Source organism: Melospiza melodia, chromosome 18, assembly GCF_035770615.1.
Source record: "Melospiza melodia melodia isolate bMelMel2 chromosome 18, bMelMel2.pri, whole genome shotgun sequence".
Taxonomy (NCBI): domain Eukaryota; kingdom Metazoa; phylum Chordata; class Aves; order Passeriformes; family Passerellidae; genus Melospiza; species Melospiza melodia.
Window position 1 is genome coordinate 2,968,416 of NC_086211.1, and position 23,133 is coordinate 2,991,548.

A 23,133-nucleotide genomic window follows, 5' to 3' on the forward strand; every position below is an offset into this window, starting at 1 on the left:
TTTGTTCCCTAATCAGCACAATCTGGCAACCCACACCGTCCTCCCAGTCATTATTTATTATTAATTATTTGTTATGCAAATAGGGTTGAGGAGCCCAGCGCTGAAGGCAGCACAAACACAAACAGTCCCGGGCCTGGGTGTTTATGTAAGGGTGGGCACCATGGGAGGGCCTGGAGCCACCCAGGCTCTGTGTGCTGACCCCTGCCCAGGGTCCCCTGGGAGCTGGGGACACGCTGGTGGCATCAGTGGCCATTGGTGTGGCAGGGCTGGTGCTGGAAAGGACTGCAGCAGTGCTGGGTGTGGGCTGTAATAGGGAAAGGGTGCTTTTCAGGGTCCTGGGGGAGGAAGGTGATGACCCAAGGGTGTAGGGAGATGTGTTGGTGGTGGGTGGCTGAGGAAGGCGCTGCTGGCAGAGGTGGGAAAGGCGATCTCTGTGTTTTGTGGGCGCTGAGGATGCCCTGTCCCACTTTTCCCTGTGGTCCATCCCTGGGAATGGTGTCTGGGGGGAAGCTGGGATGTTTCACCAAAGCTGGTTCAGTAAGTGGCAGTTTCCTGTCTCCACCCCCAGATGGATGGAGGATGGGGCTGGGATCCACCTGTGCACCCCTCCCAGCCCCTGCCTGCTGCTGATGGGGTGATTTTGGCTGATTTTGGTGCTCCCCACCTTCCCCTTCCCCTCCATCTGGGGCTCTCTGCTCCGTCCCTGTCTCCCTTCCCTTTCCATTCCTCTGATCCCACCATCCACCCCAAATGCAGCCCCCATCACCTCCCTGTGCCACACAGCAATGGCACCAGTGGCACTGTGCCACAGGGACACAGCCTGGCAGCAGCAGGGCCCTACCCAAGCCCTGCCTGAGCAACGGGGAAGGGAACTGAGAAAAAATGGAAATTAAAGAGAGGAAAGGATTAATAAGGATCCTGCCTCAACCACAATGGCTTTGTTTCAGGAGAGCTGATACCACACGCTGCTCCTCAGAGGGTTTTGGGAAGCAGAGAGGTTTTGGCCATGCCCAGGTGCAGATCTGGAGTGCTGTGAGTGAGATCTTGGTCCCTGCCCAGCCAACTGATATTCCCTGGTGTCCTGCTGCTGTCCCCAGCCAAGTGCTGCACCGTGAGGCCTCTGTTGGCACAAAGCAGAGCCCTGGCAGAGTGGAGATTGGGAAGAAAGGTGTTCTCACAAGGCACAAAACACAAATGTGTTCTCACGAGGCAGTGCCTGTCCTGCTGGGTGCTCTGTGGAGCCGTGCCCTGTGACATGGGACAGCCTGGGATCTGTAGGGCTGCTGGCTCCTGCTGCACAGGGCATCACCCCACAGGCTGTGCACAGCTCACCCCGAGCACAGAACCACCTGTGTGTTTCTGACAACTCCCTCTTGCAAGCACCAAGCTCCATGGGGGTCACCTGTACATCCGTGTGTGTCCCTGTACATCCATGTGTGTCCCTGTACATCTGTGTGGATCACCTGTACATCCATGTGTGTCCCTGTACATCCGTGTGGATCACCTGTACATCCGTGTGTGTCCCTGTACATCCGTGTGTGTCCCTGTACATCTGTGTGGATCACCTGTACATCCGTGTGTGTCCCTGTGCATCCGTGTGTGTCCCTGTACATCCCTCCCCAGCCCCGGTGTTCTTTACTTTTTGCACTTCCCAGATCCCTCAGTCTCTGCCCCTCAAGGCTGCTTCCTGCATTTCCTCCATCCCGGGGTATTTGCCCTTTAGAGGAACATTTCTTTAGAGGTATTCATTCCCAGCAGGGACGGGAGGGGAGCAGCACTTTGCACAAGCTGTGCTCAGAGCTGCAGCGAAGTCCCGACAAAGCTCTCCCATTATTCCCGTGCCTGCTGTCCGTGGGGAGCTCAGCCTCTTTTCTTCCCTCTCCGCTGCAGGAACCAGCTCTGGCTGCCGCCAGGGTTATCTCCATCCTCCAGCTTGCAGCACGCTCTGCTGCTTCCCTGTCCCTGCGAGGGCTGGGGCTCGACCCCGGCCGGGCAGCTCAGGCTCCCGCAGCGAGCGCCGGGGCTTTATTCTCCCATCGCCCATAATGAGCTCGCAGATAAAACCAGGAATAAAACCGGGGACTTGTGGAAGTTCCCTGCCCGCCTGCTGGGCACCGGTGCGTGCTCTCTGCCCCATCCCGAGGCCAGGGCTGAGCGGGGGCTGCGGGGAGGGCTGAAGCCAGTTTCAGATAAAGCCAGATGCCAGTTTCTAATAAAGATCCGCTCCCGCCGTGAGCCGCTCCAGATGAGAACGGCGGGGAAGCCGCCGCCGGACGGACACGTGAGAAGCGGCTGAAGGTGAAAGGATCTGTGCACTGCCCGTGGTGTGTGCCGTGAGGATGCTCTGAGGAGCATCGTGCCCCGGCTCTGTCCGCCGTGGGGGCTCGGGGGCTGCGGGGTCCGGGCGCTGCGTGGAGCGCGGCAGGAAGGAAGCGCTCGGCGAGGACACAGCCAGCGCTGCGTGCGCGTCCTTACATGTGTGCTATTTTCAGCCTGACGGGGAGCAGGCCAAGTTCTCCAACAGATTGAGTTGGGAGCTGAAATCCTCCTCTCCTCCTCCCCGCTGCCCAGCACCCACCGCCGGCAGGCGCGGCGGGTCCGAGTGCGCCGCGGGCACCGCGCTCTGCCCCGCGCACCCCGAGCTCCCGTCCGGAGCTGAACCCCGCTCCCTCTGCCACTGCTGCCGCTGCCCCAGCTCGGAACAAGGCCTCAGGATCTGTCCCTGCTCAGGGACCAGCGGCTGCAGCTTCTCCTTTCCCCACTTTGCAGCTTCTCCCTTCCCCACCGCCACCAGCATCCTCCCAAACCCAACCTCATCCCATCATGGATCTTCAGCCTCACCTGCCTTTGGCTTCATCACACACATTCCCACCTGCTCTGCCCTTGCTTTTTTCCCAAGCAGAAGATATCCCTCCTTCCTCCCTTTCCCAAATTCCCCCTTCCTCAGCCCCATCACCGCGACCCCTCCAGAAGTGCAGCCATGTCCTCGCCCTGTTTGAAATGCAGGGAAGAAGCCCATGTGCACCTTACTGCCTCAGCACCCTGTAATCATTTTGTCAGCCAAAAGCCCTTTTGTCAAACCCCCACAGGCAAACTGGGAGGGGATGGATTGGGAAGAGGCATCTGACACCATTTCCTGCTTTTTTCCCCCCTTTTCCCATCCGGAGTTTTGCTTTACATGCAGGACAAGCATTGGGTTTTTCTCTCCTCTCCCTCTCCACGTGTTTCAACAACTGTCCAGAGAGAGTGAAAGGAATAAGGGAAATGTTACAGGAAAGCAGCAAGGCTGGAGAAAATGTATTGCCAGAGGCTGGGTCTGCTCAACAAAGAGCAATTACGCAATGGGAGGAGAAAGCTGTTCAGGCTGGACTAATGGAGCCCCAGGCCTGGTCACCTGGGATGGCCCCAAAATGTTCAGGTGCTGGGGGGGGGGGCATTAAATGGCTCCTTCTGTCCAGCACATGAGCTGCTCTCAGGGGTTTTACCGTGGGAGGTCGATGGCATTGGTTTGCTCCATTCTCAAAGCAACAAACTCAGTGACAGCAACTGAGGAGCCAGGGTTGTCCTTGATGTCATCTCTCCCACCGCAGCTTCAGGAGGGGTGTCCCTTTCTCAGCCCCTTCATCTTCTCTGATGAGAGTCTGGGGTCACAGCAGCGGCTGACAGCAGCCCTTTCCTCCAGGAAAAGGGTGGAGGCACTTGGAGTCAGCATTTCATGTGGCCTTGAGGACAGATGGGCTTCCCAGGGACAGGCAGACGGTGTGGGGGAAACAGGCTCTGCTCCAAGTATGGGGACCTCTGATTTGGGTTCTGCAGCCTGGGAATGTGGCTCTGCTTCTCTTCCCTGCTTTTCTTTCGGCTGGCACTTGCCTGAGCAAAGGGGCGAGCTGCCTTTGCCAGTCTGTGTCACATGAGCACCACGGGGAGTTTGCACAGAGCCTATCCCCTCTCCATAACCTTTCCACTAATGAGGAGGCAAATTCCTGGGATGGCTGCAGCGCTGGAAGGTCAGAGCCATCACAGCCTGGCTCTGCCCATGGTCCCATCCTCCTTTCCCACATCCTTAGTGGTTTGGGGTGTAAAGAGGAGCTGGGAATGGGATGCTCCAAGGAAATCTCATGTCCAGGATGGCACCACTGATGACTGGAAAAATGAGGCACCACAAAGCACAGCCGAGCCCTGCCTAACGAACAGGCAGTCGTTAACTCTGCGCCGAAGTGTTTGCAGGTCTCCAACACAGAGAAAAAAAAAATAAAAAAATCCCCAGAACCCACTTGCAAATGCTGCTCATCTAATTAGGGTACCAGGAAAGGCTCATCCATCCTTATGTGTCCAGCGTGTCCTCAAACACGCACGTGAAACCCGGGCCATCAAACACTCGGAGCCGGCGTCGCAGCGAGACGCTCCCGTCCGGAGACAGGTCTTTAAATCATCCCCGAGCTCTGGGAAAGCTGCAGACAGCTCCAGAGCGGAAAATGAAAAGGCAAAACGTTGCTCCTGGAGCTCTTGCCCTGAATTATTTGTTCAGCTTCAATAATAAGTTACACACAAGCCAAACTGAAGCTGCTCGGGTGGTTTTGTGGGGAGGACCAGCCTGGTGGATGCTGTGGAGCAGTGCCTGGGCCCTTGGTACTCCAGCACCTTTGGGAACTGATGTGCTCTGGGAAGACAAGCTGGGAAAAGAGGGGAAAGAATTCCCACTTTAATGGGCCTTTGTGCAGTATGAATGTGTGTGTGGGAGGTGGGATTGAAGCTTTTCATTGATTGTCCTGGAGATGGAGGGGACAGCAGTGCTGGGGATGATGTTCCTCTGTCTCCTCTTCCCTGGCCCTGTTGCTCCCATGGGTGAATGACTGGCAGGTACCAGCAGGGAAAACCCTGGGCTCTTTCCCTGCCTTATTCTAGGCTAGTTTGGCTAAATCTGCCTCGTTTAGGATGAATCACTCCAGCACTGCTGGTTGTGACCTGCTGGCCACTGTGCTTGCTGAGCTTCTGCAATTTCTCTTTTATTGGTGAAAATGAGAAGTTGCTTTTTCTGCCCTTTTCTCTGGGATCACAGATTGCAAATAATGATTGCCTTAAACACAGGCTATTTCCCAGCTTGCTGGGGATGGGATTGCTGGGTGTTCAGTGCTGGTGGCACCAGGAGCCAGGCCAGCTCTGTGTTAACATGGTCCAACAAGCATCTTGATTTAACTCTCTGTAATTTAACTCTCCTTTATTTAACTCTCCCCTTTCTCAACTTCATCTTTCCTAATGGAGCAGAGTGGATGAGGTCTTGCCACGAGCCATGTGTTGCATCCTGCACACTGGGCTCTGGGTTGGTTTCCATGTGTTTCTCATGGAAAGGTGATGGATCCTGCTTTGTTGAGCTGCAATGGATCCCATTTTCTCTCGTGCCTGATTCCATGGGATCCCATGGAGCACAAGGAGCTGTTCACACTGAGTGCCTGTAGCTGAACACATCTCCCTGCATTTATTGGTTGCTGCTTTTTGCTGCTTTTTCTCCCGTTTCCTTTCCATGGGATTATTTATAGCCAGGCCAACTCTGCTCCCACCCTCCTCTCCCTGTGAGGTCCCCAGGTGCTGCCTTGAGGAGGCAGGCACCTTGTTCCCAGTGAAAGATGCTGTCAAGGCTTAGCCCAAGGGCACAGGTATAAAACTTCCTGCAGGAACAGTTTGCTGCAGGAATTGTGCTGAACCAGCCGGACTGGGTGGTTTCAGGGGATCAACCAGGGCTGCGCTGAGATGATCTCACCCTCTTGCTTCCAGCCTGATCCCGTTGCTTGTGTAACTCAAACATGTTTTATAAGGAAAATATAACCTGATGATCCTTCCCCCTACGGACTAAGCCAGGATCTGATTTTGGTGTTCCTAGCAATAGCAAAATATAAATTTTTCCCCACGGCTTCTTCTCTTTGTGACTCCCATAAGAGCCCTGAGGATTCTGCTGATGCCCTGAGACAACAGCAGGTCTGGGCTCATGGTTAGAGGTGCAGATGAGACACTTGGGGACATGGGTTAGTGGTGGCCATGGCAGTGCTGGGTTAACTGGGTGATCTTAGAGACCATTTCCAACCCTGATGATTCTGTGTGGTGCAGAAAGGCAGGGAGGTCTCCAGGAACCCAAAGAGCGGCTCCACATTCGCCTTGGGTCTGTCAGCAACCTTTCCCCCAAATGGAAAATGAGCTTTTGGGGTAAAAAACCCCAACAAAACACATGAAAAAAAATCACTATCTGTGATGCCATCTGTGTCTGCAGTGTGGCACAGCAGGGACAAGCTGTGCCCAGACTGCTGAGCACCTATGCCAGGGAGCTGAAAGAGGTGGCACGAGCCTTCCTCCTCATTTTCCCCCCCTGGGAGAGGAATGTCCTGTTTCTCTTGGGAACAACAGTATCTCCTTGGCATCTCTCTCTTTAGAAGCTTTGATTTCTTTTCCAACTGCAGCTCTCTAGCCTCAACAGCATGTCTTGGATATTTTTTTCTCCCACCGGTCCCCCTCCTGTTGATCCCAGGGGAAGGCTGGTTGGAAACCTCTCCAGCAGCCCAGGCAAGAGGCAACGGAGGGCTGGGGGCAGCAAGTTGCCAGTTCATTTGTTTTCCTCGATGGGGTTTCAAAAAAAAAAAGTGATGGGCTGATGAGTTTGGAGTCTCAGGGGGGCAATTTCCCTGGCAGCATCCAAGTTGTGTCACCTCTCTGCTTGGCTCTGTGACGACAGTGTTGATTTGAATTCTTCCAACTTAAGACTGATTTAAATGATGGTGAAGTTGGGGGGTGGCGTGTGGGAGTAGAGCACTGAGCGCTATTCTTTTTCGGTTGTCATATGCCTCCATAAAGGCTTCTCCTGCCTTGGGGATTTGCATAGATCCCTGGTCCAGATTGTGCTGCAAAACCCACCGGTGGTCCTCAAAGCTATGGCAACGCTTCTGGGCTGGCTCCTGAGGCAGATGAAGCTGGGAAGTTTAGGTGTGTTTGCAAGCCTTATGCCATCATTGCTCCTTTTAGGGTTTGGGGGATGCAGATGGGGCTGGGAGAGCAGCTGGGAGACCCCACTCCCCTCCTGACCAACAGCATTCCCCCTCCTCTGCAGCCCCATGCCCTGGGGAATGTCTGGCTGCATCTCCTATTCTATTCTATTCTATTCTATTCTATTCTATTCTATTCTATTCTATTCTATTCTATTCTATTCTATTCTATTCTATTCTATTCTATTCTATTCTATCCTATCCTATCCTATCCTATCCTATCCTATCCTATCCTATTCCATTCTGTCTCTCCTCAGCATGTTCTGCTTCACTGAGCTCTCCCAGCCTTGCACTCCAAACCACTCTAATTTGATGGCAAGATGGTGAGGTCAGGAAAAAAAACCCAACATTCTCAATGTTTTTGTGAAAAATAGGTGTTTGGGTGATGACCTCATGGGGAGGGAGGCTGCAGAGTGAGCCAGTCTCCTACCAGTGAAACCGCAGGAGGCGAACGAGTGGGATTGTGCAAATGTCCCAGCCACAGGGAAAGCTTAATTCGGTGCTTGTAATAGCTGAGGACACGCACATCTGTAGGGAAGCAGGCTCCCTTCCTCGCGCTGCTCCCAGAAGGGCTTGTTTGTTTAATTTTATCTCGCCGAGAAAATTATAAAAGGAAAAAAAAAAACAACAAAAAAAAAACCAACAAGCCATACAACCACCACTCTGTGGTTTTACTCAGCTGCAGCACAAAACCACCCCAGCAGCGGAGCCTGGAGAGCGCCGGGAGCGAAGCCCTCGCCTGAGCCCAGGTATTTCCGTGGGGAAGCGGGGCAGCGAGGGGCCCCCGCGCTCTGCCAGGACCCCGCTGCCTGCTGGCACAGGGCCAGGCAGGATGGAGCCGCTGTAGGAGCCGTCAGAGCTGGAGAGATCCGCACATCGCACTGGCTGAGCTGCCCTGCCATAAACCCCACCGCCCCGGGCAGCGGTACCCTGCAAGGAGGGAGATGTTTGCCCTTTGAGAGGCTGCAGCAGGATGGGGGTCTCCGGGACCCCCGGCACAACAGCCTGGCTTGCCCAGGTGTCACCACTGCACCTTCTGGCCGAGCAGAGTGGGCAAGGTTGGATTTTGGGGCAGAAAGTTGAGATCTTTGTGGTGGTTGGCTCTCTGAGAGCTGCCATATAAACCCCGGCACAGAGATGGCTGGTGAGGCTGGATAACGTGGGAGCGCCTGTGCTCTGGTTCCAGCTCATTTTCCTCGCTGTCATTAGTTTAAATTTCCGAGGGAGCCTGGGCTTGGCATCAGACGCTGACATCCTTTAATTTAACAAATGTAAAAACGGGACGGTTTCCAAGTGGAGTGATTAGAAGCGCCCCGCTCCGTCCCGCAGCCGCGGTGCCGGGCGCTGGCCGGGCCGTCCCTGTCACCGCCGGCGGGGCTGCGGCTGAGACCTCCCACACTCGTCACACGGGTGTGACACCCATCATCACCACCATCACCATCCCTGCCCGCCGCTCAGCGCTGCCACCCCATCCTCACCATCCTCACCATCCTCACCATCCTCACCATCCTCACCATCCCTGCCCACCGCTCAGCGCTGCCACCCCATCCTCACCATCCTCACCATCCCTGCCCAGCAGCGGGGCTGGGAGCAGGAGCACAGCTCGCCGAGGGGAGGGACGGGGCTGTGCCCCCCGTGCCACCCCCACAGCACCCCCCGAGATGCCGTCACCCCTTCGCCCTGGCAAGGGCCTCCTCCACCTCCGGGTTTGCGTAGGAGGGCGCGTGTCCCCCCTAAGCTGCTTAATGAGGGTTAAGAAGCTAACGGGCTTATTTCCAGCAATGGTTTCCACAGCTCTGCAGGTGTCCCTGGAAGCAGAGTGGCCCTGCTCCCACCCGGGAGCATCCTGCTGGTGTTCCCACCAGCCAGCCTGTGCTGCCATGAGCTCGTCAGTGCTCAGCCAGCTGCCTGAGTCAAAGCAGTGCCTGTTTTCAGGGCGCTTCGACACCCTGTGACAAAGACCCAGGCTGTGGTTTGGGTGGGGAAGGGGAGTAGGGGGGTGGCATCCCTATGGATACATCCCCCACCGCCCTGGTCCCTCTCGCTCTGCCTCCAGAGCATCTCTGCAGCATCCCTGGGCGGTCGCCTGGAGACGGCCGCCGCGGGTTGCCACAGCGACGGAGCCTTCGCTCAGCATCCCTCCAACTCCGCAGCCTCGGCCGAAGTTGGGCGACAGGAAAATATCCCAGGGAAGGGATATTTGTCTGTCCTCCCCTGGGGTAGCAGTGCAGGGCTGGGGAAACTGAGGCACAGCTGGTGGAGTTGGAAGCAGCTGTGACGCGATGGAGAAGGCTTTGGGAGTTGCCTGTGAGGTTTAATGGGGTAAAAAGGGGTGGAAATGGGGCTGGTGGAGGGCAGGGGGTGCCTGCAGTCAGCACTTTGGGGGGCAGGTGCTGGTGCAGCACCTCCACACGAGTCCTCCCAGCAGCAGCCATTGATTGTCACCATGGCAATGCCAGCTTGCTCAGGTTGTCATCTGTCGTGACATCCAGCCCGTGCTGGGGTGGGCTGCAGGGGTGTGCACACCCTGGGGGGCTCAGCCACCCAGAACCCAGACAAAAACCTGGGGTCCCCACACAGGATGGGGAGACTGGCCCCAAAACCATCAGGGTCCCTCAGGGATGGGGCTCCACAGGGTGACACGGTGGCTCAGGCTGGTGCCTGGCCCTGGGGACTCTCTGTGGTGAGGGAGAGGAGGGTGAGACCCTTTGGGGTGACCATGCAGTGGTGGCCCCATCAGTCCCACCACGAGGGCTCCCCCCAAACCACGCCTATAACTGAAGGCGATGTCCGTGGAGGGCGAGAAGAGGTTACGTAACTTTGGCGTTTGGAAAATTCTTTCTGCTCCCTTATCGGCTTTATAAATATCTCGACCTGGGGCCAGGCCAGCCAGGGGCGAAGGTGATGACAAGGGCTGCTGCCAGTGCCCAGGCTCAGGCCTCTCCAGCCACCGTGCCTCAGTTTCCCCACCTCTATGGACGAGACCATCCCTGCTTCTCCTGCTGCTGTGCTGAGGGGAGGGCTCCTTGCTGCCTATGGGAGCAGAGAGGGTTTTTCCCCTCCAACAGAAAAAGAGGGGGATTTTTCTTCCTCTCCTGAAATAGGCTTGAGGGTGGTTTTGGGTCACAGACCTCCTTAAGTGGCAAGACCCAAGAACCAAGGTCCTTGCCCTAATCTGGTATCACATCCCCCAGGTTTCAATTTGTTGCATCCTTCTTGCTGGTCTTTGATGTCCTGGAAGTCCCTGGCTGGGGGTCATGCAGTGCCTTACCTACTGTGTTTTCCCAGCAGGATGCTGGGGTGGGTGCCTGCCCTGCTCCCCCTGCTCCCCACAGCCCAGCCAGGGCACAGTGGGATGCTGCTGCGTGGCTGCTGCCCACTGCAGGAGCCCCAGGCTTTGAGGGGGGGCTCAGCAGGTCCCCTGCTCACGTGCACTCCCATCTGTGCCACTTGCAGGGCTCTGTTCCCCCCGGGGATGTCGGAGGGCGGCCGGGGCCGTGTCGATAGCGGCGCGCACGGCACACACAGCCCAGGGCAGCGTTGTGTAACTCTCCGTGAGGCTCTTCACCAGGGCCATGTCACCCTGTCCCAATGCCACCAGACCTGTCATCCTCCCCAGTGCCACCAGACTTGGCCCTTGCCCCAGCCACGGGCTCCTTTTGCTCTGTGCCCTCCCATTGCCACCACAGCCACCCAGCCATGCCAGGATGCTGTGTGATGTCTGTTTGCACTGCTAAAGGGATGCTGGTGGGCAGGACCAGGACCCCAGGGGTTCTGCAGGCTGTTGTGGGTGGCAGCAGCGTGACACCACTGTTACCTCCCCAAGTCTTCCTGTGGCAGCGTTTTGGGTTTGCCTGCTGGTGCCCCTCTCCTTGTCAGCCCATGTGTGCACACAGCAGGGCCCGGGCTCGCCAACGCCGGGCTGTGCACTCGCCTTGTTCATTGTAGGGTTGCACAAGGACACACGTGGGGGTTGTTATTTTAGGGCTGGCCAAAAAAAAAAATAGGGATCCCTTCATTGCTGTTGTGATCTGCAGTGTGTATCTGAGCAAGCCACCCACCAGTGACCTGCTCTGTGCAAAGGAGCAGAGGGGGAACACGGGCAGATGTGCACCAAACCTTGGTTTAGAAATGACCTTTTAAATGCCTTAAATGCCCAGATCTCTGCCACAGGCTCTGTGTCTGCTGAGCCCCTTAACAACAGAACCTGATGTTGGGGCCCAGAAATAATGAATTATTTTAGGGATGTCTGTCTGGTTCCTTCATGGCCACTTCAATTTGAACAGGGCTTTCCAAGCAAGGTGTGTGGCCCGGGAGGAACAATGCGAGCCCTGGGTGGAGGCAAGGGGTGCCCTGGGACGTGGCAGTGGAGTGTCCCACAGCACAGCACAGCACAGCACATCACCCCCAGGCTCTGGGCTACCAACATCCGCGGATGCTGACGTCGGGCAGAGATTTGACTTCTTGCTGCCAGGGCCAGGCTGAGAGGGCACCCATGGCTGGTCCCCGTGGGCAGGGAATGAGGGAGGATTAATTGAGTCTCTGATCTCTGACGGCGAGAGGGGCCGGGAGCAGTGACCCCCCCAGCGTTACGCAACGCCTGTGCTAAATCTTCATGCAGCAGATAAAGACGGTCCCCAAAATACCCTGCCCTGCCTCTGCTGCCCTTCAGCTACTTGGGTTTGGGGTCATGACTGAAGTTTGGGGTCGTCCAGCTCTCCGGTGACAGCAAAGGAGCGTTGAAAAGGCAGAAAGATTGGGACAGAAACCTGTTACCCACTGGGAAGATGGTTTCCTCCCATTGAGGAACGAGAGCTTTAAAGGGAGCCCTTACAGGATTTTGAAGACACTGAAACTCATGAACTGCTGCGGGCAGAGCCATGAGCTGGAGGAAAGCTAATAGCTGCAAAAACAGTGCAAGGGCCTTTTTTGTCTTGAAGATGCCAGGGGAGCTGGACATCCCCAGCAGAAAAGGAGGGTGATTTTTCATCCTCTCCTGAGAAGATGGGGTTTGTGTCACGGCCATCATTAAACAGCAAGAACAAAGTGGTCTCGCCTTGGAACACCGCCTGCCTGACACCACTGTCTGCTCCACCAGCTTGGAATGTGTCTCATCCTTCTGGCTGGTCCTTCACCTCCCAAAAACCCTCTGAAATCCCCTCCAAGCTGCTTCTCTTCCACCGCCCCTGGCACCGCTAAGGCGTCGTGGGCTGCCCACCACTGTCGCACAGCGATTCCCCTCCCTGTCCCTTGGAAATGCCACTGAAGATGCACATCCCCCTGGCTGGCCGTGGCTCCCCGGGGCCGCGGCCGAGGTGCCGTGTCCTGTACATGTAGGGAAGAAGCGAGGCTGTAACCCGAGCTGGGCAGCAATCAGGCAGGACATCCATCCATCGGCAAAGCCCCGCCGCTGCCTGGGCTCAGCATCGCGGCTCTCGCTGCCACCGCGGGGTAAGTAGGGCCGGGAGGGCGGCTCTCCCCGAGCCTGGCATGGCCTTCCTCCCCTTTCCTTCCTCCTGGGGTTGCCAGTCACCTTTAGGGCTCTGCTGACACCTTAACCCAGGCTGGAGACACAGCACTTCAGAAATGACAGCTTTACCCTGGCACTGCCGTGGAGCCAGGAAAAGTGCCTGGGATGGTGGGACACGGGCTGGATTTCTCGCCAAGTTGAGCAGTTGTTAATGTTTTGATGGAGCAGGAACGATGGTGGGTTTAAGGTCCGAAAAAGGGTGGAGGGTGCTGATGAGCAGTTGATGACTCAGCCTTGCTTATATCAAAAAGGAAGCTTTTCACGGAGTGGTCAAACACTGGAATCATCTACCCAGGGAGGTGGTGGAGTCACCATCCCTCGATGTGTTTAAAAAAAGACTGGATGTGGCACTTGGTGCCATGATCTAGTTGAGGTGTTGGAACATGGGCTGGGCCGGACTTGATGATCTTAAAGGTCTCCTCCAACCTAGAAATTCTGTGATTCTGTGGTATCCCACCTCTCCTGGCTGGGAGGGATGTGTGTGTCCTGAGCTGCTTCTCGTGGTCATCCTGCTCCTTTCCGAGCATATTCCCAGCTGGAATGTCACCGTGGGAGATGCCATTGCTGTCCCCACAGCCCCTGGCTCTGGCTGGCAGCTCCATGGCTCCCAACCTGTGTTTGTGCCTTCAGGATAAACATTTCCTGGGCACTGGTGATTTCCCTGGAGTGGGGGGATTGTGTTAGGTGAGAACAACTGAAACTTGTTTCAGTTTTTAATTTTTTGGTGGTCTCTCTCCATGACAATTGTGAGGCAAATGAAGGATATTTCGGACTGACTCTCACACTTGGGAATAATGGGATTTGGGAAAGAGGCCTCCACTGGAACCAGGCAAGCAGGAGGTACAGGGTTAGTCCTGCTGGACGAGGATGAATGGATCCAGATCGGTCATCTCCTGCCTCTGACCCTGAGGTGTGAGAGGGCTCTTGAAATAATCCGTGCCTGTGATATCCCAGGGATGGTTCCAACCACTGGTGTTACCTTCAGGGTAGGAAGCCCTCAGCACTGCGCCCTCAGCTCGTTTCCGTCTGGTTGGTGACAAAATCCACTTGGAGACATTTGCCCTTTCTGCCTGGCTTTCCTTTTCTTCCCACGGTGGTTTTTAGCAGCTGGATGCTCCCCCTTGGTCAGGGCCAGGGCTGTTGCCTCTCCCCTGAGCCTCTTGGCATGTGCTGGATGGGAACCTGCCGTTCCCAATGGAAATCCATGTCCCCGCAGAGGCCCCAGCTGTGGCAGGCAGGAGCATGAATGACCAATTCCAGCCCTGTCATCATCTCCATTTCTCAACCTCCATTCCTGGGAGCTTTGGGGCTGGAGCTGGAGCCCAGCACGTGTCTGGATTTGGGAGCGAGCAGGAGGGACCAGGGCCATGGTCACCAACCCATCCAAGCACATCCTCTGGCCCACACCACCCAGGGATGGCTTTTTTGGGAGGGAGGCCATCACCACAGCCTGGCCGGGGAACAGGACTTGCTTGGGAACCTGTACAACCCTCTGGCACCTTGGGCACGGCAGGGCTGGGTGGTGTTTCAGTTCTAAGCCCTGGATATCCCCCTGCCATGAGTCCCACCCAGGGGGGCTCCTCTTCACCCTCCAAAGACCCCACTGACCCAGCCCCAGCCATCTCCATCACCAGAGTCCCAACCCCAGCAGCTCCTGAGGCTCCTGGGACACTGTCACCATGGCAGGCCATGGGCACAGGGCATTGCTGCTGCAGAACTTTAATTTGCAGGGCCCTGGGGCTGCTGGGAGCAGAACTCTGACGTCCTGTGGGTCAGAGCCTGCCAGGTGCAGGGTCTGGAGCATCAGCAGGCTGGGAAACCTCCCCTCCCCCTCGCTAAATCCCTTCCCAGGCGCAGGACAGTAGGTTACGGGACTCGACCAGAGGTTGGATTTAAGGAGATTACAATTTCTCCCCCAGGATAATCTAGAAATTCAATTAAAACTCTCTGTCTCCTGCCCGGGCTGCAGCAGGGCCGGGGCACCCTGTGCCCTGCAGCCATGGCCGGGGAGCGCTGGGGTCCCCCCGGGCACACACCAGGTAAGGGCTGACCCCCCGGGATCCCTGCCCGGGGAGGAGCTGGGGCTCTGCCCCTTCCCAGGCTGAATTCCTGGGACATTTACACCGTCCTCTGAGCCTGGGGGGCTGTGGGGGCCTGCAGGGGGTGTGGGGAGGGGTAAGGGGGCACCCCAGAGGTTTGGGTGAGTCTCATGTGGGCAGGGCAAGCTGGCTGGGTTTGGGGGCATCCTTTGGCAGCCCCTGCCAAGGCCTGTGACCCCCTTGCCCCCTGTCCGGGTGTGTGGATTTGAGGGGATGGAAGAACAGCCTGAGATTTCCAGGAGAACGAGACGGGAGTTCAGGACTGGGGGGACAGCAGGGCTGGCTGTGGGTTGGGGTGCCTGTGGGTGCTGTGGCATTGATCCCAGATCGCCCTGGCACTGTCCTGCAGCCGGGCAGGGGGACAGCAGCAGGGTGCATGTAGAGCCCTGGGGCCCTGTCAGTGCAGGGATGGGAACTGGAGCAGGGATGGGAGCTGGAGCAGGGATGGGAGATGGAACAGGGATGGGAGCTGGAGCAGGGATGGGTGCTGAGGTGGAGCAGGGATGGGAGCTGGAGCAGGGATGGGTGCTGAGCTGGAACAGACACAGCTGGACTGGGGTTCTCAGTCCCCACATCATGGAGTTTGGGGCCAAATGAATGCTCAGTGCAGCCTCTGAAAGGCTCTTTCCCAGGATCTCTCTGATCCAGGGCACATCCAGCAGGAGTTTTAGGGTGCTTAAGCACCAGCCCATCACCCCACAGAGGCCACCTGGCCCTGGTGGTGACGAAGGCTGCACGTGGCCCTTTTCCTGCTCCCGTACCCGTGGCATCCGCACGTGGCTCAGGGGGAGAGGGATGAGCCAGCATCTCTCCAGGCACCCTGGGGAGGGCCTTCCTTGTCCCAAGGGCCTTCCTTGTCCAACGTGCCTCAGTTTCCCTTCTGTATATGCCACCAAGACTTGCAGACAGTGATTTCTCACCTGCTTGTTGGAAATAGGGAGTACATGGGTGTTCTGGGCAGGGGTGTGTGCCCGTGGCTGTTTTCCTCCTGTGTCCTTGCCAAAATGGAGCAGTTCTTTCTCATTAGGGATGCACTGTGGTGGGAACCTCTTTCCTGTCCTCCCCGTCTGTGGAGTGGAAACAGGGAGCCATTTATCCTCATTTATTCTTTATATGTCCTGACCTGGCCTGCCTTGTGCTGACCCCTCATTTTTTGGCAGTGCTCAAGTACAGGCCATTGTAGGAGGGAGTTATTCAGGCATTGCTGCTGCCCTGGCACGGCTGGGGGAGCCTCCAGCCCCTGAGCTGCCTCCCCTCGGTTTGTGGGTGCCCTCAGTGAGGGGTGGCTTTGTCGGGACGGGGTGAGCAGGGGATATTTGTGCTTTCTCGGCCGCACACAGAGCTGTGTGGCATTGCTGTCCTCCTCGCCGCTGACATTGCTGTGCTGCTGCTGGGCCATGAAGGGCATCGCCGCGGGAGATAGCGGCGTTATCTCCCGGAGCGGGGCAGCGTTATCGCGGCTCGGGGCAGGCAGCAGCGCCCAGCGTGACCCGCTCAGCCATCCCCTCCCTGCCCCTCCGACGGGGCTCCTGCAAACTCATCACCCCAAACTCCTCCGAGCCCCACCTGAGCTGTGCCACACTCCCATGGGAAAGGAAAATCCACGCTGGGAGGGTGCGAGAGGCAGGTGCCAGCCGGAACGCGTCCCCTCCAGAGGAAAGGTGTGATGATAAATGGCATTGACACATCCAGCCGGCTCTAACTAATGACTTCCCCGGCACCCAGCGCCTGTTCCCAGCGCGCCGGCCGTCCCGAATATTGTTGTAACATTTAACATCCCCTTTTAAGACAAAAAGTAAAATAAATAAAATTAAGCGTGCGGTTGGCAGATTGCTGGAGATTCTCGGCGGGGATCCGCTCGGCGCTGGGAGCTGGGTTGCTGCAGTTCATGGCAGGAGTTGTTCCTCCCTGGTCAGCTCATCAGCTGGGGCTGTCCTGCCTCCCGAGCCGCGGGGAGCCGGGGCCGCGAGTTCCCGAAACTCGAATTATCAGCCTGGTTTGCTTCATAAACGTTAACGCTGTTTGCTCAGCCCGGGACGCCTGGCCCTGACCCCAGGGGATGGTCCCGCTCCTGCCCCGCACCCAGCAGGGTTTGCCAGAGCTGGAGCTGGGCTGGGATTAACGGGACTGTCAGGGAAGTTTTGACGTTGTTCCTGTGCGGGAAAATTGTGCTGGGCAGGTTTGTGGGACTCCCGGGAAGCAGAAAGGAAGGGGGATGTACCCCAGGATCACCTCTGGCAGCCCCTGGGGCAGTCCTGGCTGTGGGGGATGCCAGGCTGGTGCAGAGGATGCCCTCCGGAGCCGGGGAGATGCCGAGGGACCGCGGGGATGCTGTCCCCGCTGTTCCCCCGCTGTTCCCCTGTCAGAGCCCGTCCAGCCGCGGCTTTCGTGTGTTTGCATGAGCGCTCTCCCAGCCCGAGCCTCCCGCAGCGGCAGCGTGGGGCTCCAGCCTTCAAAATTAAACCGAACCAGAAACTCAGCTTTCAGCGAAGTCGAGAAAGTGTATTTCCAAACAAAACTGTGCTAAATAAAGGACGAGCCGCAGGCGGCCGCCTGCTCCGGCACATCCACTTTGCTGCCTTTATTTAGCTGCTGTATTTGTCTCCCCAGGCTGCCGGCCCGGGACAGGGGGGTCTGTCCCACCAGGAGCCCCGGGAAGGGCTCGGGAATGTGGGGTCCCAGATAGGAAAGGGGCTGTGCCACAAGAACGTCCCTGCACCCAAACCAGGGTCGGCTCCTGGGGTCTGTCCCGGCATCACCCCGCGGCAGTGGGATCCCTGAAACTCTGTGTGACATGGGAAGGGAAAAGGGGAAAGGGGAAAAGGGGAAAGGGGAAAAAAGGAAAAAAGGTAAAAAGGAAAAAAGGGAAAAGGAAAAAAGGAAAAAGGAAAAAGGAAAAAAGGGAAAAAGGAAAAAAGGAAAAAGGAAAAAATGAAAGAAGGGAAAAAGGAAAAAGGGAAAAAGAAAAAAGGAAAAAAGGAAAAAATGAAAGAAGGGAAAAAGGAAAAAGGGAAAAGGAAAAAATGAAAGAAGGGAAAAAGGGAAAAGGAAAAAAGGAAAAAAGAAAGAAGGGAAAAAGGAAAAAGGGAAAAGGAAAAAAGGAAAAAAAGGAAAAAAGGAAAAAAGGAAAAAAGGTAAAAGAAAAAGGAAAAAAGGAAAAAAGGAAAAAATGAAAAAAGGGAAAAGGAAAAAAGGAAAAAAGGAAAAAAGGAAAAAAGGGAAAAGGAAAAAGGGAAAAAGGAAAAAGGAAAAAGGAAAAAAGGAAAAAGGAAAAAAGGAAAAAGGGAAAAGGAAAAAATGAAAAAGGAAAAAAGGGAAAAGGAAAAAAGGGAAAAGGAAAAAAGGAAAAAAATGAAAGAAGGGAAAAAGGAAAAGGGGAAAAGGAAAAAAAGAAAAAGGAAAAAAGGAAAAAGGAAAAAAGGGAAAAGGAAAAAAGGGAAAAGGAAAAAAGGAAAAAATGAAAGAAGGGAAAAAAGGAAAAGGGGAAAAGGAAAAAAGGAAAAAAGGGAAAAGGGAAAAGGAAAAAAGGGAAAAGGAAAAGGAAAAAAGGGAAAAAGAAAAAAAAGGAAGGAAAGAAGAGAAAAGGAAAAAAGGGAAAAGGAAGGAAGGAAGGAAGGAAGGAAGGAAGGAAGGAAGGAAGGAAGGAAGGAAGGAAGGAAGGAAGGAAGGAAGGAAGGAAGGAAGGAAGGAAGGAAGGAAGGAAGGAAGGAAGGAAGGAAGGAAGGAAGGAAGGAAGGAAGGAAGGAAGGAAGGAAGGAAGGAAGGAAGGAAGGAAGGAAGGAAGGAAGGAAGGAAGGAAGGAAGGAAGGAAGGAAGGAAGGAAGGAAGGAAGGAAGGAAGGAAGGAAGGAAGGAAGGAAGGAAGGAAGGAAGGAAGGAAGGAAGGAAGGAAGGAAGGAAGGAAGGAAGGAAGGAAGGAAGGAAGGAAGGAAGGAAGGAAGGAAGGAAGGAAGGAAGGATAAAGGGGTGCAGGGATGGGGATGAGGAGCCTGAGGGTCTCTGGAAGCCCCACCACAGGTGAGGGCAGCTCTGCTGCCTCTGAAGTCACCCGGGCACAGCTCCCCTGCCAGCACAGTTAATCCAGACCCCAGCTAATCCTCTCACAGGTCACTGGGGGCTCATTGCATTTTGTTCACTTCTCAAATGCATCTAGAATTAATTTTAAAAACGCAACTCTAAATTCCTCTTGTGGCAAAAGCATTTGGTGTATTGTCCTGGGGCGAGCCAGAGGGGTGACAGAGGAGCAGCTTTTTCTGGCCCAAAATGCTCAGATCCCATTAAAAAAAAAAAAAAAAAAAAAAGAGGAGAAACATTAATGGATGCAGCCAGGATGGACAGGAGGAAAACTCGGGGTGGGAGACCAGGTTGGTGCTGGCCTGACATATCAGCTCTGCAAGGCCACTTTGGTCCTGTTTCAATTCCAGGGACTATAAGATTGTAAATATTTAGTATTAATATTAACTGTTTGTGCCTATTTTACTCTCCCCTGTGGCTCCAAGGAGGGAGAGGCTCTCATTCAGTATGTGAGCAATCCCTTGGTCTGCTGAGACGCCAACAAACCACTGTGGCTCTCAAAAACTCAACTTTAGTTGATAAAAATGGTTGTACTTGGATTACAGCAGGACAAAATGTGTTGTTTGGTATGAGGTGGTGGCACACATGGGTCTGTATCCAGCAGCTGGGAGGTTTGGCCAGGCTTTAGTGGTCCTGCTTGTGGTACAGTGCTTCTGGAGGGTTTCCTGATTCTCAGGCTGGATTTGGGGAGCATTTCAGTAGAAGGCAGTGCAGGGTATCATGGCAATGATGCAGCCCCAGGCAGGCTGTGCCTGGCAATGCTCCCTGGCACTGGCTGGCCCTGGACACTGTGTAATGGAAAGGGTGTGTTTGTCCCAGCGTGTCCCCGGGCACTGGAGCTGATTGCAGGAATCGAGCGCATCGATCGGGCCGGCGGATCCGGCACAGCCTGTCCAGCCCAGCGGCTTCTCTGTGCTCCAGGCACAGCTGGGCTCTCACAGGGGGCTGTCAGCTCTCACAGGGGGCTCTGCACCCGCTCCCCACCCCATGCTGCTGCTCTGTGCAGGTCTCACTACCAGAAAAGTGGTTCCATCCTCAGTGGCACGTCCCACGGCGCTAAATAATGGGGTGACCTGTGCCAGGGGGTCGTGTGTGGAGAGTTCCTGTGGTGCCATCTCTTCGAGGTGCTTGGGATGTGCCACATGGCTTCTTCACAGTCCTGTCCACTCCCTGATGCAGCCCCATGTGGGGCTGGGGGGGGTCCAGCAGCCTGGCAGAGTGGGCTCCCCCACCACGCGCTCATCTCCACCAGGCTTGGGCCACCTCTCCCATGTCCATGTCACCTCTCTCCCAAGCAAAGCTGAGTATAGGTCCTTGACCCTGCAGCTGAGCCTTCCAGAAGGGACCAAAACAGCTCCCCATTCCCCAGTGGCAGCTGTTCCTTCATGAGACTTGGCCAGCTAAACCCATCTGTGACCGTGGATGGCTCCATGTCCCAATGGACACGTTGGGAAAGTTGCTCCTCAGGACATCTGCCCTGAGCAAGTACCTTCTCCATCCAGATGCACGTTGGCTGTGTCCTCTCCCATCCCCGGGCAGGGGGACAGAGGTTAAATCCACATCTCCCTGTGCTTTCCCTCGAGCCCAGCAGAGCTGGTGCTCTGAGGTCGGCGCTGGGCTGGGCACCGATCCATCTGGCACGGGCAATGTGAACTGATGGAGCTGCTTCCAGGAGTACCTTTATTGGTATCTGTGTCCCACGGAGAACAGCTCGGCCTCTCTGCTTTCCTCTCTGGTGGCAGAGCTCGTGGGAAAAGTGAAGTGGAGAAACTCTCCAGGTTTTTCATCTGCTGGAGATGTTGAGTGTCCCACAAATGCAGTAAGATTTGTTCACTCGCTTCGTATCATGAAAGAAGAAACTCTAACACCTTCTCCTTTCCTCGGTGTGTTTTTTGAGAGCAGCCCAGCCAAGGAAGGGAGAATTAGAGCAGTGCAGGAGGTTGTCACTCATCAGAACCATTGGCCAAGCAGCCCCTCGGATCCCTGTGCCATGAGTGGTAACGGCCCTGTCTCTGTTTTCTCATTGCAGAGCCTCTCACAGGATCCACGTGGTGACGTGGCAGCCAAGACGTGGAAGTTTGGGACTTCTCTTCCACCGCAGCAGAATTTGGGGGGTGGGCAGGGGTGGGTCAGGGGGACACTGGGAGTCGCAAGACCCTTCACCTTCACTGTGGGCTTGGCTCAGGGATGACAACGGGCAGAGTCAACCCTTACAGCATCGTGTCCTCCGAGGAAGACGGGCTGAGGTTGACCACCATGCCAGGTATCAACGGCTTTGGCAATGGGAAAATCCACACCAGGAGGAAATGCAGGAACAGGTTTGTAAAGAAGAATGGTCAGTGCAACGTGGAGTTCACCAACATGGACGACAAGCCACAGAGGTACATTGCAGACATGTTCACCACGTGCGTTGACATCCGCTGGAGGTATATGCTCTTGCTCTTTTCCCTGGCGTTTCTGGTGTCCTGGTTATTGTTTGGGCTGATTTTCTGGCTTATTGCACTCATTCATGGAGACCTAGAAAACCCGGGTGGAGACGATACTTTCAAGCCTTGCGTTCTGCAGGTCAATGGCTTTGTGGCTGCTTTTCTGTTCTCCATCGAGACCCAAACGACGATTGGGTACGGCTTCCGCTGCGTGACCGAGGAGTGTCCGCTCGCCGTCTTCATGGTGGTGGTTCAGTCCATCGTGGGCTGCATAATCGACTCTTTCATGATTGGTGCAATAATGGCAAAAATGGCCAGGCCCAAAAAACGGGCCCAGACATTACTTTTCAGCCATAATGCAGTAGTGGCGATGAGAGATGGAAAACTCTGCCTGATGTGGAGAGTTGGGAACCTACGGAAAAGCCACATAGTAGAAGCCCACGTACGAGCTCAGCTAATTAAGCCCAGGATCACAGAGGAAGGGGAGTACATCCCGCTCGACCAAATAGACATTGACGTGGGGTTTGATAAAGGCTTGGACCGTATTTTCTTGGTGTCTCCCATCACCATTCTCCACGAGATCAATGAGGACAGCCCCTTGTTCGGGATCAGCCGCCAGGACTTGGAGACAGATGACTTTGAGATTGTCGTCATCCTGGAGGGCATGGTGGAGGCCACAGCCATGACGACGCAAGCTCGGAGCTCCTACCTGGCCAGTGAGATACTGTGGGGCCACCGCTTCGAGCCCGTCTTGTTCGAGGAGAAAAACCAGTACAAAGTAGACTATTCCCACTTCCACAAAACCTACGAGGTCCCGTCCACGCCCCGCTGCAGCGCCAAGGACTTGGTGGAGAACAAATTCCTGCTGCCCAGCACCAACTCCTTCTGCTACGAGAACGAGCTGGCCTTCATGAGCCGCGACGAGGAAGAGGAAGACGACGACAGTCGGGGTCTGGAGGACCTCAGCCCTGACAACAGGCACGAGTTCGACAGGCTTCAAGCCACAATAGCGTTGGATCAGCGGTCGTACAGGAGGGAGTCAGAAATATGACTCTTGGTCCTTCCGTTGACTTTTCCAAGGGTATTTTTTTTCCTCCTCTAATCTCTTCCCCTACAACCCGCTCAAATTATGCAGAACAATGCAAGTGCCATAGGAATGCTTGAGAAATTAGTATCGTTCATAGTTTTCAGTTTCATCGCAATAACCACTGAGCGGTCTGCAGAGGGGACGGTGGCAGGCCACGGCGCGTCCCCCGCGCCCAGCGCCCGCGGCAGGGCCCACGGCTCTGGGGGATGGATGGATGGACAGAGGGGTGGATGGACAGAAGGAAGGATGAGGAGAGGAGGGTCCGTGGGGCGTGGGCAGGTGCTCGCCCCGCTCGGCCCCGTGGGGTTTTGCTCCCTCCGCGGGGAAAATGCCAGCGTTTTCCCGGAGCCGAGCACTGCGAGATCCAAAAAGAGGAAATATCAGGAAACAAATCTTACTCTCTCTCTTTCTCTCTTTCTTTTCTTTTCCTTTTATTTTTTAACTGAGCGGCGACAACAAAACAATTGCTCCTTCGGCAGGCGGTCTGGTTCAGTTGCACAAGAACAACACTTGAAATAACATGCAACATTAATGTACTTCTTTTTAATTTGGGAAAAAACGGGGGAGGGAGGTGAGAGGGTTTTTAATATTTTCACCGCACCGTTTGGGAGACTGTTTACCAAAATAATAATAATTATTATTATTATTATAATTATAACAATAATAATAATATTAAATCTGAAAGAAGTCATTCAGTATTTTTTAAAAATGAACAAGGGAATGAAGAAGCCACCGGGGTCCTTTGAGGGGGTGACTTGTTGGGTAAATGCAAGAGCTAAAAGTTAAGATTGCATCCAATTTTGGGGTGTTTTTTTTGCCACTGGCATGACTTCATGTGCAGATGTAAGTGACTGTAGGTCTGTGACAGTGAAAGAAAGTAGTGGAATTAT

General features: G+C 55.2%; 1 protein-coding gene across 2 annotated transcripts in view; it reads left to right on the plus strand.

Moving 5' to 3' along the window:
* LOC134426579 (ATP-sensitive inward rectifier potassium channel 12) overlaps window positions 1–22,640 on the plus strand; it is a 31,102-nt gene extending 8,462 nt beyond the window's left edge. The window contains exons 1-2 of one of the 2 annotated variants that reach the window (XM_063171696.1): window positions 11,206–12,479; window positions 20,760–22,640. In XM_063171696.1, coding sequence (XP_063027766.1) covers window positions 20,918–22,207 — 1,290 coding nt within the window. In that variant the 5' untranslated portion in view covers window positions 11,206–12,479; window positions 20,760–20,917 and the 3' untranslated portion in view covers window positions 22,208–22,640. Of the gene's footprint in view, window positions 1–11,205; window positions 12,480–20,759 lie in introns of those variants that run through there. The other variant, XM_063171695.1, reaches the window with a different exon arrangement.
* Window positions 22,641–23,133: the final 493 nt, after the last annotated feature.